This window comes from Gymnogyps californianus, chromosome Z, assembly GCF_018139145.2.
Source record: "Gymnogyps californianus isolate 813 chromosome Z, ASM1813914v2, whole genome shotgun sequence".
NCBI lineage: Eukaryota > Metazoa > Chordata > Aves > Accipitriformes > Cathartidae > Gymnogyps > Gymnogyps californianus.
Genome location: NC_059500.1, coordinates 28,818,703 through 28,833,194, shown reverse-complemented (window position 1 = coordinate 28,833,194; position 14,492 = coordinate 28,818,703). Strand labels below are relative to the sequence as shown.

The window sequence follows — 14,492 nt, the reverse complement described above, 5'->3', positions numbered from 1 at the left end:
TAATTGACCAGTAGAAATGGCTAAGAGGGGTTCAGTTATCATTAAACTTTCCTGGCTATGAAATAGCCTCCAAATTGACCTGTTTCTAGAGAACTGGTTGCTTTTATATGGATACACACATTCCTGCATTTTATATTGTCTGTAATACTTAAGCAGACTAAGCAAAAAATGGTATTTATACAGTGTCCTCTTCCCACCATCATTTACAAGCTTCAGTGCTTATAAAAGACAGCATCCATTCTGTGTGTCACTTCAGTACTGATGTATCATGGTATACTGCTCCTCAAGGCCATTTCTGGTTTGAAATTGAGGCAATTTCTTAGGCTGTCTCTCACATAGTACTATAAAGTTGAGAGTGTGGTGGTTGTGTTCAAGTAGTCACTGTTACTGCAGTCTCTCAGAATGATGCAGTTCTCCTCAGGGAACAGCCAATAGCAGCAAGAAGACTACTATAACCGCAGTTGTGCAAAGGACAGTATGTGATGCTAATATTGGGTGTAGATGAGCCCTTAAGACCCAATTAAGCTTCACCCTACAAAAAAGACATGTGCCACAAAATCATAATAAATGCAATTACTGATTTTCAGTTCCATTAAAACCTCACAGACAGGCCTAGAATGTCAAAAGTGTGTCTGCATGTCTGTCAGAGGATGATTTTGGAGTAAGATACTCTCAGAAGTGGCCTTCATCAGAACACAGAAGTATGTGTAAACTGTTTTTATTTCTCCGGCTCCTCCATATTGCCTAGTTGAGGCATCGAATCAGGAGCACTGATAAAATGGGCTAAATCCCTGAACATGCTGGTTTTTTAAGAGTACCAAAACACAAGGCTATGATACACATACTCAGGTCCTTGGAGATAGCAAACCTTACCCTGGCTTATTTGACCAACAGATAGAACTCTGCTAAATTAATGTTCCTCCTCTTGCCCATCAAGGTATTTTTAAGGAGAAAATTATGTTCCTTTTCGTCCACCTCAATAAGTTTTTTAACCCATTTGCTTACCATAGTGCTGATGGCCCTCTCTTCTCTTGAATCTCTTGTGAGATTTCTGATATATTTTTGCATTTGTGTAAGATGGGTGCAAATAAATGTTATATACTTCTCTAGTCTTATCATGGCAAATCTAGACTTTAAAAACCAAGCTGTACGACCTTGCAAAGTTTTGCAGTTTAATTTCCTCTGGGAAAGTACATTTTCTTACAAAATTAATATATTGCCATCACTTGGAACACAAGGGGAAAGCAAGCAAGAGCATCTTGAATGTAAAAATGCAGAACACCCTCTGGTCAGAAATATTCAGCTTTCCAAAATATGTGCCCCAAAAAACACAAATTTCTCACGTTTCCTACTTTCTGAGAGTAGGAGTACGGTTGGTTCCCCCCCCCCCCCCCCCCCCAATATTGGGACTTGCAGCAGCAGAACTGTTGAGACAGCTGCAGTCCTATGTTTTATATCACCTGTATGCGGAGACCTTCCTGATATTCTGTCTCATTCCCAAGTTTAACCTTACTCTGATCACCAGAAATCCACTGGCGTGGTCTCCTTTCCATACTAGGAGCCCAATACTTCCAGTCTGTCTGTGTTCTTTGGTCATATCAGGGATTAATGACTAGGGTCAACAGAAATGACTGTAAGGACTCTCCTATCTTTCCATGATTTTGAGTGCTTAAGTGAACTGGCATAACCAGTACTTTGAGCTCCTTACATAACACAGTCAGCAGCTTCCAGTGGTGATAATTCCCTGTCATCTACGCATCTCCATCACATGTGGAACATTAGTTCTTAACTGCTGGGTTTTTGACTAAGTCTATTCCACCAACACCTAGCTTTGCAGCTCTCCAGCAGCCTGTGTCAGGTAGCCACTACCTACTTTCCCTATCCTTAATTCACCACCCGGATATTGCCTTTCAGTTATCAAAGAGGGGAATACCTCAACAATCTCAACAGGGACCATTAATAACCTTCCAAATGTTCACTGGAAGGAGAGCTCCATGGTAAATGATTTTATGTAGCTGGTTCCATGAGATGTGGTTGCTGTTTGATTATCTTCCATGGATGCCAGTAATGCTACTCTTGAGCGTTTACAAATTATGTTTAGAGTCCAAGAGATTTTTCCAGTTTGTTTTTTTTACAGGCCTGTGGCTTTTTTAATCTTTTGAAGTATGGAAGAGATACTGGAGGAAGACAGAAAGTAAGCCATATATACCCTGGAGGAATGATGGGAGTGTGGAATAACTAACCATGTGAATACCTCTAAATGCAGAGTATTTCTTGAAGAAAGAAATACTGAAGAAAGAAAAGCTGTTAACTCATCATTTTTCTCCAAACAAAGATACACATTTGTATTAAAGAAAAAAATCCTGTGATTAACGTAAGTAAATAAGCAATTCAATGTTTTCCATTCTTATCAGGTTCAGCCAAGAGAAAACTGGAGGAAGGGAGAAATGAGGACAATTTATCAGAGTTTTTGAGATCACACTGGTCTCTGGGTGGACTCTGTCCATGCAGCATAGCTTGGTATGGTTTAATTCCTGACTGATAATATTATCTTAAGACAGATAGTTCTTGTTTTATTTTTATTGGTGTTAAAATGTAGTTATCCAATGGTTATGGTCAATAAACCGCTACATGCAACAAATGCAAACAGACTGCTCATTAAGCTATTCCATTAGTATAACTGACCTGCAGAACCTGCTTTCATTTAAACGGAAACTTGCTCCTCAAGCTTAACAACCAAATTTTTATTTCACACCTACAAATTTTCATTACAATGTTCTTTATCCTTAAAGCTCTGGAAGAAGTTAACTGCAATCTTGGGCAAAATGTCACAGCTAAGTTGCAGGTAGTTCATGAGGAAAGCAAAAGTTTGAGTGGAAAGAAGGGATATGTATGCAGCATCACTTAACATTGTTGATACGATCTTTTTCTGTTATACAATGGTGTTTAGTTGAAACCACATCAATACATCCTATTTTGAGTCAACTTTGCTTCAAGGGAAAAGGAATTAAGAATTTTACCTACATACTCCATTTGATTGTTGTTAGAATGGTACATTTATGTTTTACACTTTTTAATTATTTTTGTCTTACAAATAGTCTTACTTTGCTTATCTATAATCAGAATGCAGTCAGCGAGAACATTCTGATCCATTCAAATAATTTGAAAATTCTAAATATTTTTGCTGTGCATCTCCAGGAAAATGTGTAAAGCCTTGAAATTTTTCCCTGAACAGAAATTCTAGTTTCCACAAGGAGCACTTCTCTGTAAGGAAAGAAAACAATAAGCAGGTTAGATGAAGAACCTGTAATTAGTTTGGGGGTAAATATATTAAGCAGCCTTTGCTAGGGGCACTTCCATCCAATTATTTCCAGCACAGTAGCTTATGCAAATCCAGATCATGTTAATATAATCAACATACTTCCCATCAGGAAAGTAACCTATTTTTTTGGCACGTCATAAAACAAGAAACTCACCTTGTTATAAAAAGCTTGAAGCTGAAAGGGTATACTGAATAATTATCAGGAATTCTTGCAACTGTAGTGCCAGGTGTAATGTCTAATTGTTTCTGCCAATGTATCTGAAGCTATTAAGTGAATGAAACATCAGTATTTTGGTACACAGTTTTACGTCCATGCTGAGCTGAGGGGGGCTTTGTCAAGACCCAGTAGATGCAATGTGTAAGCAGGCCGTAAGGTACACCACCCATGCCTTGACTGAAACACACTGCTCTACACTTTACGATTTATTTTGGTGTATCATTGAAAGTTTTGTCTAAACCAAGTCCTTCTTGTAAATCCTTTCTGTATCAACGATTATTAAGGGTCTCTTAGGTATAACACCCAGAGCTGGTTTGTGTTTCCTGGGAAACTCTATTCTGCCACCACAGAAAATGCTTTTTTAGCGAGGCTGGAGATGTTCGTGCAGGCGCTTCGCGACCCACGAATCTCCAGCAGGCCCTGCCCGGGGCAGGTACACGGCCGAGCGCTTCCTGAGCTCCGGGGCACGCTCCTGCGGCCCCTGCTCCGCTGCCGCCGGCAGGGCGGGAAGCGGGAACCGCCGGCGCCTGCGTGTCACCGGCGCCGCGCTGGAAATCTCCACCGGGCCCCCGCCGAGCGCCGCCCCCGCCGCAGAGGTTCCGGACTCGCTCTCGCCAGAACACGGACGCGGCCTCCAGGGAAGTCAGGCCAGGGGTCACACGGCCCATAGGCCCACCACTCTCCCCTCGCACCGCTGCCGTCCTGGCTCCGCCCTCGCCTACAGCGCCAGGAAGCCGCCACGCCGGGCCCGCCCCGCCGCAGCCTCGCTGAAACACTCCCGTTCGCCCGGCGCCACCTGGCGGCCCCGCAGGCAGGAGCTCCGCAGCCCCGCCCGCCTCCCAGGAGGTGCCCAATGGCGAAGGCGGTGGCGCCCGGCCCCGCCCGCCTCAGCGCGGATTGGCTGCCCGCCACAGGCCTAGGCGGGGACGCCGCCAGGGGCCAAGGGCTGGGGAGCAGCTGCGCAGGCGCGCACGGGCAGCGGCGCGGCGGCCATCATGTCGCGCGAGTTCGAGCTGTGCCCCGGGCGACGTGTTGGCGGGGAGCAGCCATGCTTCATCATCGCGGAGATCGGGCAGAACCACCAGGGCGACCTGGCCATCGCCAAGCGCATGATCCGCATGGCCAAGGTGCGCGCGGGGCTGCTCTGCCTCCGGTGGGTGGGGTGGCCGGGGAAGCGGGAGCGAGGCCGGGCCGGCGGGGCGCGGCGGCGGGCAGGGCTGCCCCGTTTCCCTCAGCGCTTCCTTCTCCGCCGGATGGGCAAGCCCGCTCACTCGGGTGAGGCAGGCAGCGACGAGCGCGTGAGCGAGAGCCCCAGGGCACCGGCGGGGGCCGGGAAAGCCGGGGGAGGGCGTGAAGCCTCCCGCCCTCCCCGCGGGGGACGCCCCAGTCGGGGAGCATCGTCTCCGGGCGGTGGCACCGCGTGGGAGGAGTGGAGTGATTTACAGGAGGAACTTTTAAAATAAAGTACCTGCAAGGAGACAGTCGTGGTGAGGCCCAACAAGGGGGTGCTTACTTTGTAGCCTTCGGTCTGTACCTCACAGCCTATGATCACATCGTATTCACTTTCAGGAAGCCCCTACCTCGTTCACGGCACACACACGTCCGCATACACAGACAAACACAGGCAGATTATATAGTCTCCGAGGGGTTACAGCAGTCCTTCAGTTGTGTCATAAGCTAACTGTGAATATAGGAAGAATCAAGTAACTGCTGAACTGTCTCTGATGCACCTCCAATTTGACTTGATTGCATTAGGTTTTTTTGAGGTAGTACTTTTGTCATCCAGTAGGACAGCCAAGCTGTTTTAATATTTGGTATTATATGTATTAGATATACCTATGTTAGAAAATGGCATATCATCACTGAAGGAGAAGTCAGGGCATAACACATTCAGACCCATGACTGTGGTATAAGTACAGAATAGTGGAGTGAGCATTTAACTTCACCGTTTGTGTCACTTTTAGACAAATTTCAGATTCATACTCCTTGTTCTACAGAATCCTGTCACTTGTCTTCATGTAAAATTATCACGTGATAGCTAAGGTTGGAAAACGCTACAGAAATCAACTCTTCAAATAAGTGGCATGCATAGCAAGAGGCAGTTCAGTTTTGTAGTTTTAGTATGATTTCTTTCTAGGCTGCTGCTCTATTAAATATACAGGCATTTTGAAATAAAAGGGCTTGTGTGTGTAGGTCCTCTGTCGCTCTGTGTTCGTACCATTCCTGTGATTGCTACGATGATAATGTGAAAACTCCACTGCAAATGAGCACGTTAGTTGCACAATCCTTGTGTTCAGACTTAGGATGAGTGCAGTTTCAGTTGCGCTTCCACTCAGTATGCACCAGCTTGTTTTTGCAGGACTGTGGAGCAGACTGTGCTAAGTTCCAGAAGAGTGAACTGGAGTACAAATTCAACAAGAAAGCCTTAGAAAGGCCCTATACTTCTAAACACTCCTGGGGAAAGACCTATGGGGAGCACAAGCGCCACTTGGAGTTTAGTCATGACCAATATAGAGAGCTAAAGAAATATGCAGAGGAGATTGGCATTTTCTTCACAGCTTCTGGCATGGATGAGGTATGTAAGCCATACTGGAATGACAAGCAGAGTCCAGCTGTTGTGTCTGCTGGTTATTACTTAGGCATGGTAGTTCTTACATAAAAAGAATACTAAATATGTGTGGATGTTGAATTTCTAAATGAGGAAACTAGAGTAATTGTACAGTTCACTTGTGTCTCTACAATGGTTGATAGATGGCTGAACATTTTGGAAGACCTGCAATGTATGCTGAGGAATTTATGCACATAAATCATAGTATTTATTCACATAAATTTATTCACATAAATCATTGTAGAGACAAGGCCTCAGTGGAACTCCATAAACAATCAAGGCTATGAGAGTTTAGATCAAGACTGCAATCTGACCGCTATCTGGTGTTGTCTGGTATATTGGCTCCAAGCATTTCAAACTTTCCTCTGTATTTAAACCAGATTCCTTTCTCAACTTAATCCCTATTATTTCCCTCTCTTTTTTCTCTCTGCTGTTTACTAGACCTCAGTTGGTGTTTCTCAGCAGCAGAAATGCTTATATTCCTTTTTCTTTTACTAATCTCATGGAGAGGGTCTCCACATTGCCCTGTTACTCCTGGAGCATTTACTGGTTTTTGTCAGTGGGCTCTTGGAACTGTCAGTCACCAGTTTGTAAACTCCACAAAGCTCATCTGCTGCTGTTCTCCCTTAGGAGATGTGTACTTTAACTCCTGCATGTTTCCTACCTCAAAATGTTAGTTACAGTGTTAACAAATGCAATATACAATTGAAACGTGTAAACTGGAAAGATCAGGTAACAGTTAAACCTCAATATAGATCAGAGATTACAGGTTGTTCTACTTTTCTTTGTGGCCTAGAAAATATAGAGAACCAAACTGAAAGAGACCCTCCAGAAGTAAGCTAGTCACTCTTGCATAAGGCAAGCACAGGAATGTCTCTGTCTTTCTGCAAGTAGCCTTATCCAGGATGGGACCAGGATGGGATTTATTTAATGTTTTAAGGTGTTTAAGGTGATCTGTTCAGTGCCTCACTCTCCTTACCATCAGAGAGAATTCCTGACATGTCAGCTTAATCTCCTTTCTCATAATTTTTGACCTGCCTCATCTGACATAAAAGTTCATACTTTTCTTGTATCTCCTCTCTGTGTATTTGAACACCACTATCACATCTCTTTTCTGTTTTGTATTCTCTAGACTAAGCAATTTCAATTCCTTCAACCTTTTTATGCTGTCTTTTCTAGTCCTCAACTTACTGTCCTGTTGGCCAAAATCCTTGAATTGCTGTGCCCCAGCTGAGATGGTACAAACACCAAATACCATAAAAAATTACTTCAGCTGCCTGACAGACAAAAAGCTGTTTTGCATGTATTGCAGTAGCCTGATGCCATGAACTCAGAAATAGATCTGTGAAAAGAGGGTGTTGTGATATTTCTTTTATTGTTATCTTCATGTCTAGGAGACCTGCTGAACAACACCTACTCCTTTAAGAAAAGAGTAATTAAATCCAGTAGTCTTGGACTTCTATATCTGGGATGTTAAAGAGCCATATGCCTTTGGGGGGGGAAAATTACACTCTTTCTTTGATGGTAAAACCTCCAGCTTCTAAGGGCTATAGTGCAATGCAGAACACCTTTCATATACAGCAGCTAAGATCACTTTCCACTTCTGGGATCCCTCTTTTTCTCAAGATGCTGTGCTCCTTTGTGTGGGGCCTTATCACCTAATTAACAGTACTGATACATGTTTGTGCCTTCTTTTTTGAACAGTAATTACATTACACAGTTCCTAAGATTTCTGGTGGCATTTCTGCAAGACACGGGTTTGGAACTTACAGCAAACATTGCATAAATTGATGTAACAAGTCCTTGAGAATGCATTAACTTCTGTAAATTGAACGTAATCTCTGGAACTCCAGCTATGTCAAAGAGGTTAAATTGTGTGTTTAACTATATGAGGAAATCAATGAAATGATATGTGAAGTAAACATAAAGGCTGTGAGTAACTCCTTTATCTACTGTGTTCCAGTGCGTACTGGAGACAAAACAGGATCCCATTGAACCACTCCCTTTAATGTCATCCCTATTATTTGAGATTACTTCCTGTTCCTTGAATCTCTTACAGAAAAGCTGCCAATTTTCAGGAGATACTTAACTAATGAAGAGTGGCCTTAGATATGAGGTCTATCTGTCGTATTTCATTTTGTGCAATCTCCTCAGATTAGATCTGTGGCTTTTGAATATAGCGTATTCATTGTCTTCATGCACAATGCATTTTAGTGAATAAACTACATTACAGAGATGTTATACATCCTAGGTACAAGAAATTGAATCTGCATCATAGTGATGATAGAAAAATTAGACTGAAGATGATGTGATTCTCTTCTGGACATTAGCACTCTTTCTCTGGCACTAAGTAAATTTGACTGCAACAAGGAATGAGCTGAAGAAATTGGAAGTGTTTGTGGGTAGTTGAAGGGGGACAAAGTTAGGTAACTATTTCATTGTTTCCCCTGGATGTGAATGGAGGATTTCAGTCCCTCTTGTGATAGGTTTGGGATTTTCTTTCTTAAAAGTACTGATTTTTAAAAGGCCACTTACTGATTGTCATGGAGCCTCCAATAATTCTTGAATTGTCTTCAATATAGGACACACATTTTTAGAAGGTGGCAGAGTATAATTAACATGAATAAACTGTTTTATAGTCTTTTCTTTGGCATATTTTATATTTATTTTCCAGTATGTCTCCTAGAAGCAAATCCATTTTGGATTTCCCTTTTTGGGCACTTAGTTTTTTTCAGGTGCTTATTCAATATACTCACACAATTTTTCAGAGTGAGAGATCTATTCAGGAAAACTACCTGTGGTTTTAAACACTCTGTTTGTGGTTTAGTATTTCTGACCTGCAGGAAGTTATGTGGCAGGAAAACTGCCTGCATGCCTGCAGTACATTGCTTCTTCAACAAGCAGGCTCCCATCTGCAGGTAGTTGCGCCTCTGGTAGTGCCAAAAAAAAGCAATAATGCTGTGGCCCACAAGCTCATCTTGAAGTTAGAGGAGCAGTGGAGCTCATCTGTACTAAGCAGCTGTACCTACGGCTGGCTTGACCAGCTATGGCTGGGAGACCAAAGAGACTGCCTTCAGACGATGCCAGTGAAAAACGTGTGGAAAACCTGTTTTTATAGTAGAAGTATAAAAGAAGGCACCTCAATAATACTTCACTTGGAGGGAAGTTAGAAACTAATATCGTCAGAATAGTAAATGTTATTTCAGGAGCAGTGTATTTTGGGGATAGAGAGAGAGAGAGAGATGACCTATTTAAGCTTTGGTTTTGCTATTTTGAAGGGTTATTTCCCAGCATGGTAGTTCTTTATCTTTGATCCAGTTAAGTGGTATGTTAAAATGCAGTGATTTCTTTTCCTTGTAGATGGCTGTGGAATTTCTACATGAACTGGATGTTCCATTTTTCAAAGTAGGATCAGGAGATACAAACAATTTTCCATATTTGGAAAAGACTGCAAAAAAAGGTAAGCATTTTCTTTTGAGCCGTCTTGGTAAACATCACTGTGTCTCCGTAGATCAGTTATTAGATCTTTCCTCCCACTGATTTTGGAAAAAAATCTAAAGTACTTTTAGAAGAAAATCACCCTCGGACTTGGGGGAAAAAAGGTTCACCCAGCTTCCCTTTCTAGTTTAACTGAATTCATTTACTTCAAGAATTTAACTTAATCTTTTGTAGCTTTCTTACAGACCTAGGACAAAACATGTGCATGTTTTCTAATGGCTAGGTCGCCCAATGGTGATTTCCAGCGGGATGCAGTCGATGAACACAATGCATCAGGTTTACCAGATTGTGAAGCCCATCAATCCAAACTTCTGCTTCCTGCAATGCACCAGTGCATACCCGCTTCAGCCAGAGGATGTCAATCTCCGTGTTATATCGGTCAGTGAATAACCCAGAGTGTGCCATGGGTAGGATACCAGAGAAGGGCTGTGCATTTTTATTGAGATATATTTCCAGATCTTACGCATGCTGGAATTTGCTTCTGAGAAGTCAGAAGATGTATCATGTTCCTCTAATTCATGCAAGTGTTGAAGTAAAAATATCCATTGGATCCTCTTTTAGCAGAACTCAGCTTTGAGGAATATGATAAAGGATGTTACTGGAGTATTCACAATTAAACAGAGGAAAATATGACATACGGTTAACAGGTTAACCCTGTGCTTTGTAGTGTGAAGAAAAACTATGTAGACTGTTACCATTAAGAAGGTGCATGGAATTGAGAACATAATTCTAAATAGGGGGCTAGACCAGAAACTTTTGTTAAAAAAGCTTCATGTGAATATCAGAGCAATGAAGAAAAGGGATTAGGCCCTTGTATAGTTCCCTTCGCTGAAAATATTACTTGGATATGCCTAATAATGGTGCAAGAAAATTTTCCCAAATTGGCCAGTGTTCAAGCACTTGCCTAGCTTTATGCACACGTAGATGTTTTTTTTAGTAGAACGGGACATGGTTGCATTTAATTGCCTTTAGAACTGGGTGATTGTCCCCTATGTATGGCTGAAAGGATTGCTTCAGATTTTAAATATAGGGTTGAAGAAATCTGCTTTGGATACAGGTTAAGTTTAACCAGTCCACTGGGTTCTTGGATGAAAATAGAGCACTACTTTATAAATGTAACTTACAGTGATGTAGGCTTTGAACACCTTGAAGAGTACAACTGAATTAAAAGGAAAAGCATAAGAGAAGTTGTAGAATAGAACATACCTCCTTTTCCTTGTCAGTATTGATAATCCTAGTGAAATTCTTAGAGCATGACGGTCAATAATGCAACGTGACTTGTTGAATATAAAAAAAATTCATTCTCAGCATAACCAACTGCTTGTTTTGTGGCACAGTAATTGTCCATGGTTTTTATTGCAGTTATCACTGTTAAATTTGCTTTGTCTTTGAAATTGCTACCTTGGTAATTCAGACCAACTCTGTCATGATTCAAGGCATATCAGTCAGCTTTTCCTGATATCCCCATTGGCTATTCGGGGCATGAAACTGGCATAGCCATTTCAGTGGCAGCTGTTGCTATGGGTGCTAAAGTAGTGGAACGCCATGTGACTCTCGACAAAACATGGAAAGGAAGTGACCACCAAGCATCCCTGGAGCCAAATGAACTGGCAGAGTTAGTGAAAGCCATCCGTACTGTGGAAAAAGCGATGGGTTCTCCAGTCAAACAACTCTTGCCCTGTGAAATGGCTTGCAATGAAAAGGTAACTTTTGCTTTTGATTCATGTATAGCTGAAACTCTTTTAGACCTATAGCTAATAACTCTCTATTCAGAAAAATAGCTTGCTAATTGTTTGTTGCAGCAGTGTTTCTGCCTCTGCACTCAAAAATTTCTCCTGCTAAGTAGCAGCATGCACAGTGTTTATGCTTAGCCCACTGTAATGGTAGTGTAGACGTGTCGTTGTCTATAAACTGCTATTTCTGGCAGTCAGTAACTATTTTTACCAAAGCATAATGTTGGCAATTTTGAGTATAATGGAGTTCTGTGTATATCATCCAGTGGTTAACTGAGTAGAATCATAGACTCATTTAGGCTGGAAAAGACCCTTAAGATTGTAGAGTCCAACTGTTAACCTAACACTGCCAAGTCCACCACTAAACCATGTCCCTAAGCACCATGTCGCTAAGTAAGTGCCATGTCTACACGTCTTTTAAATACCTCCAGGGATGGTGACTTAACCACTTCCCTGGGCAGCCTGTTCCAGTGCTTGACAACCCTTTCAGTGAAATTTTTCCTAATACCCGATCTAAACCACCCCTGGTGCAACTTGAGGCTGTTTCCTCTCATCCTCTCGCTTGTTACTTGGGAAAAGAGACTGACACCCACCTTGTTACAACCTCCTTTCAGGTAGTTGTACAGAGCGATAACGTCTCCCCTCAGCCTCCTTTCCTCCAGACTGAACAACCCCAGTTCCCTCAGCTGCTCCTCATAAGACTTGTTCTCTAGACCCTTCACCAGTTTTGTTGCTCTTCTTTGGATGCACTCCAGCACCTCAATATTTTTCTTGTAGTGAGATGCCCAAAACTGAACACCATATTCAAGGTGCAGTCTCACCAGTGCCAAGTACAAAGTACTTGGTAATAGTAATAGGAATAATAGGTCTCTATGACTGTATACGAGCTGCTTTTACACTAAGGTAGAATACTAGTCAGTCTAATCAGATTCCCTCCATTCTGATTCCGAGAAATTCCAGTGAGCCATTATCCGATTGCAGAAAGGATATGGATGTTCCCAGTAGCCTAGTTACAGTGAAGGTTTCCATGCTAACTCAACCTTCATTTGGAATAAGAAGTAATGGTGAGGGCAGTTCCACACAACCTGTTCCCAAGTAACTGCAGAGTATTTTTTAGCTTCTTTTGGTATACTAAGCCTAGGAATGTGTTTGAATTAAACTTTTTTTTTTTTTTTTTTATTTCTCCCTTGTAGCTGGGAAAATCTGTCGTAGCAAAAGTGACCATTCCTGAAGGTGCAGTACTGACACTTGACATGCTGACAGTGAAGGTGGGAGAGCCTAAAGGATTTCCCCCAGAAGCCATCTTCGATCTGGTGGGCCAGAAGGTTAAAAAAGATATCGAAGAAGATGAAACAATCACTGAGCAAGCAGTGGAAAATCATGTCAAAAAAGTGAAGTGCTAAACCAAAGCACTCCGTTCCATATTTCATGATACAGTACTACACAACATATTTAAGTATAGCAGCATGCTAGATTAGAAGAAAGGGGTGTAATTATAAGGATCCTTGCAGGTTAGAATTTTCAGGTTCTCATTAGCAGGAAGTTTCTGAAGCAAGTGGATATAAATTATGAAGAACAATTTTATTAGAAACTGTATAGCATTGTGTCTAGAAAAGACCGTGCTCCTCCTTTCTCCATTCCACTTAACCTAGATTAATTCTGAGTTTTGCCAAATCTAAGACCACAGTCTGCTGCTTTCCAGCTTCCCTCTTCTGCTAAGAATAAGGTAAATCACAATAATTCTGTCTACACTTTGAATTGTTCTAACCCCCCATCTTTTGATTTTCCTCTGCCATTTTCCTCACCCCTGTGATAACAGGATGCTAGTTGGAGTTGAATGCAAATAAGTGAAAGTTTACATACACTGAACAGAAAACTACACATGCAACCTGATGGATTTTTCTCAAGATGAAGCAGTGGGTTGCAGGAAATCTGCACTCTGGGGAAAATGAGTTCCTCGAGAAAGCTAGGTTCTCAAGAGACAGTACCAAGAAAGGAAGCAAACTGGATATGTAGAAAGGTCCCATTTAAGGGGCAAGAGAGTGAGCTTTTTTGTACTTTTTGTGAACTGAAAGGCAAGAGGGCAAGCCAGACAGATTAAGAGGGAAAAAGCAGATCTGAGATGGATCAGTGGAAATAAACTTAACCTATGCTTCAAAAAAATGTCAGAAGCATCTATTGCGAGCTGAGTGAAGCCTGGAATCTTAAATCAATTCTATTTAGAGATACCTCTATTTGTACCTGGGGGCAACTTCTCAGGTAGGAGGCCAAATACTGGTGAAGATTGAGCAGCCTTCCTGTGCTAACAAGCAAACACATTGGGTTGGGTTTTTTCCCGACACTAGTGTTTGAGCCAGCTGAGGAGGGCTGCCTGACTAAATCACATCACTATGCTGTAGCATGATGGTCAGTGCTCCTCTTGTGTACTCTGCTCCTGCATCACAGCTTCTCACTTTTCAAGTAAGAAATGCAGTCCCACTCTTGTCAGGCTGCTGCTCTTCCCTTTGTCCAGGAAGGAGCCACATGGCAGCAGCTGCAAACCAGGCATCCCTCAATTAGCTTGGTTAGTACAGAACTGCTTTGGTATAACTCATTGCATTTTTTTTGTGGTGGAATCATTTACTAGTGATGGTTATTTAGAACTTGCTACCTCTTGGTCATGTGTTGGTGAAGTATCTTGAATTTGGTGGTGGTGTTTCTGTACCTGTGAGCTGTTTACTTTCAAAATGTTTACGCTTCTGCAATTCTGAGGAAACTGTTTGTATCTTTAAACTAGGAAGCAGAGATTCTTTGAATCATGTGCTTGACCATATGTGAGCTCTGACTGATGCAGTATGCTTGCCTTACATGAAAAAACTACTTTTTTTTATTTCAAATTTGAAAAATAAATTTAGCTTATAAAACAAGCTATTGTTTCTGCATTTCAGCCTATGGTCAGACCTTGCCTTTGTCAGCACCAGTGATGATTCCAGGGCCTTTAGTATTTGAACACCTTAAGATTACCTGATCTGCTTCAAGTAGCAGTGGTTCTTCAGCAGGGCTGGTCCTAGAGGCTGCTGTAAACATAGGCTCCGAAAAATTCCAGGACTTTAATTAACATATTGGGAAAAAAAT

General features: G+C 42.0%; 1 protein-coding gene across 1 annotated transcript; it reads left to right on the top strand.

The window, feature by feature from the left end:
• The first annotated feature begins 4,534 nt into the window (after positions 1-4,534).
• On the top strand, positions 4,535-14,284 carry NANS (N-acetylneuraminate synthase). The gene is made up of 6 exons (XM_050913467.1): positions 4,535-4,666; positions 5,899-6,114; positions 9,508-9,607; positions 9,869-10,023; positions 11,082-11,348; positions 12,572-14,284. Exons 1-6 carry the CDS (start codon positions 4,535-4,537, stop codon positions 12,779-12,781), a joined length of 1,080 nt encoding a protein of 359 aa, XP_050769424.1. The 3' UTR covers positions 12,782-14,284.
• Positions 14,285-14,492: the final 208 nt, after the last annotated feature.

Bases quoted from the DNA above. Each gene is read 5' to 3' on its own strand.
- NANS (XM_050913467.1), top strand. From the start codon at position 4,535: ATGTCGCGCGAGTTCGAGCTGTGCCCCGGGCGACGTGTTGGCGGGGAG. The intron at 4,667-5,898 runs GTGCGCGCGGGG...TTGTTTTTGCAG, and splicing joins GCATGATCCGCATGGCCAAG to GACTGTGGAGCAGACTGTGC. The intron at 9,608-9,868 runs GTAAGCATTTTC...TCTAATGGCTAG, and splicing joins GGAAAAGACTGCAAAAAAAG to GTCGCCCAATGGTGATTTCC.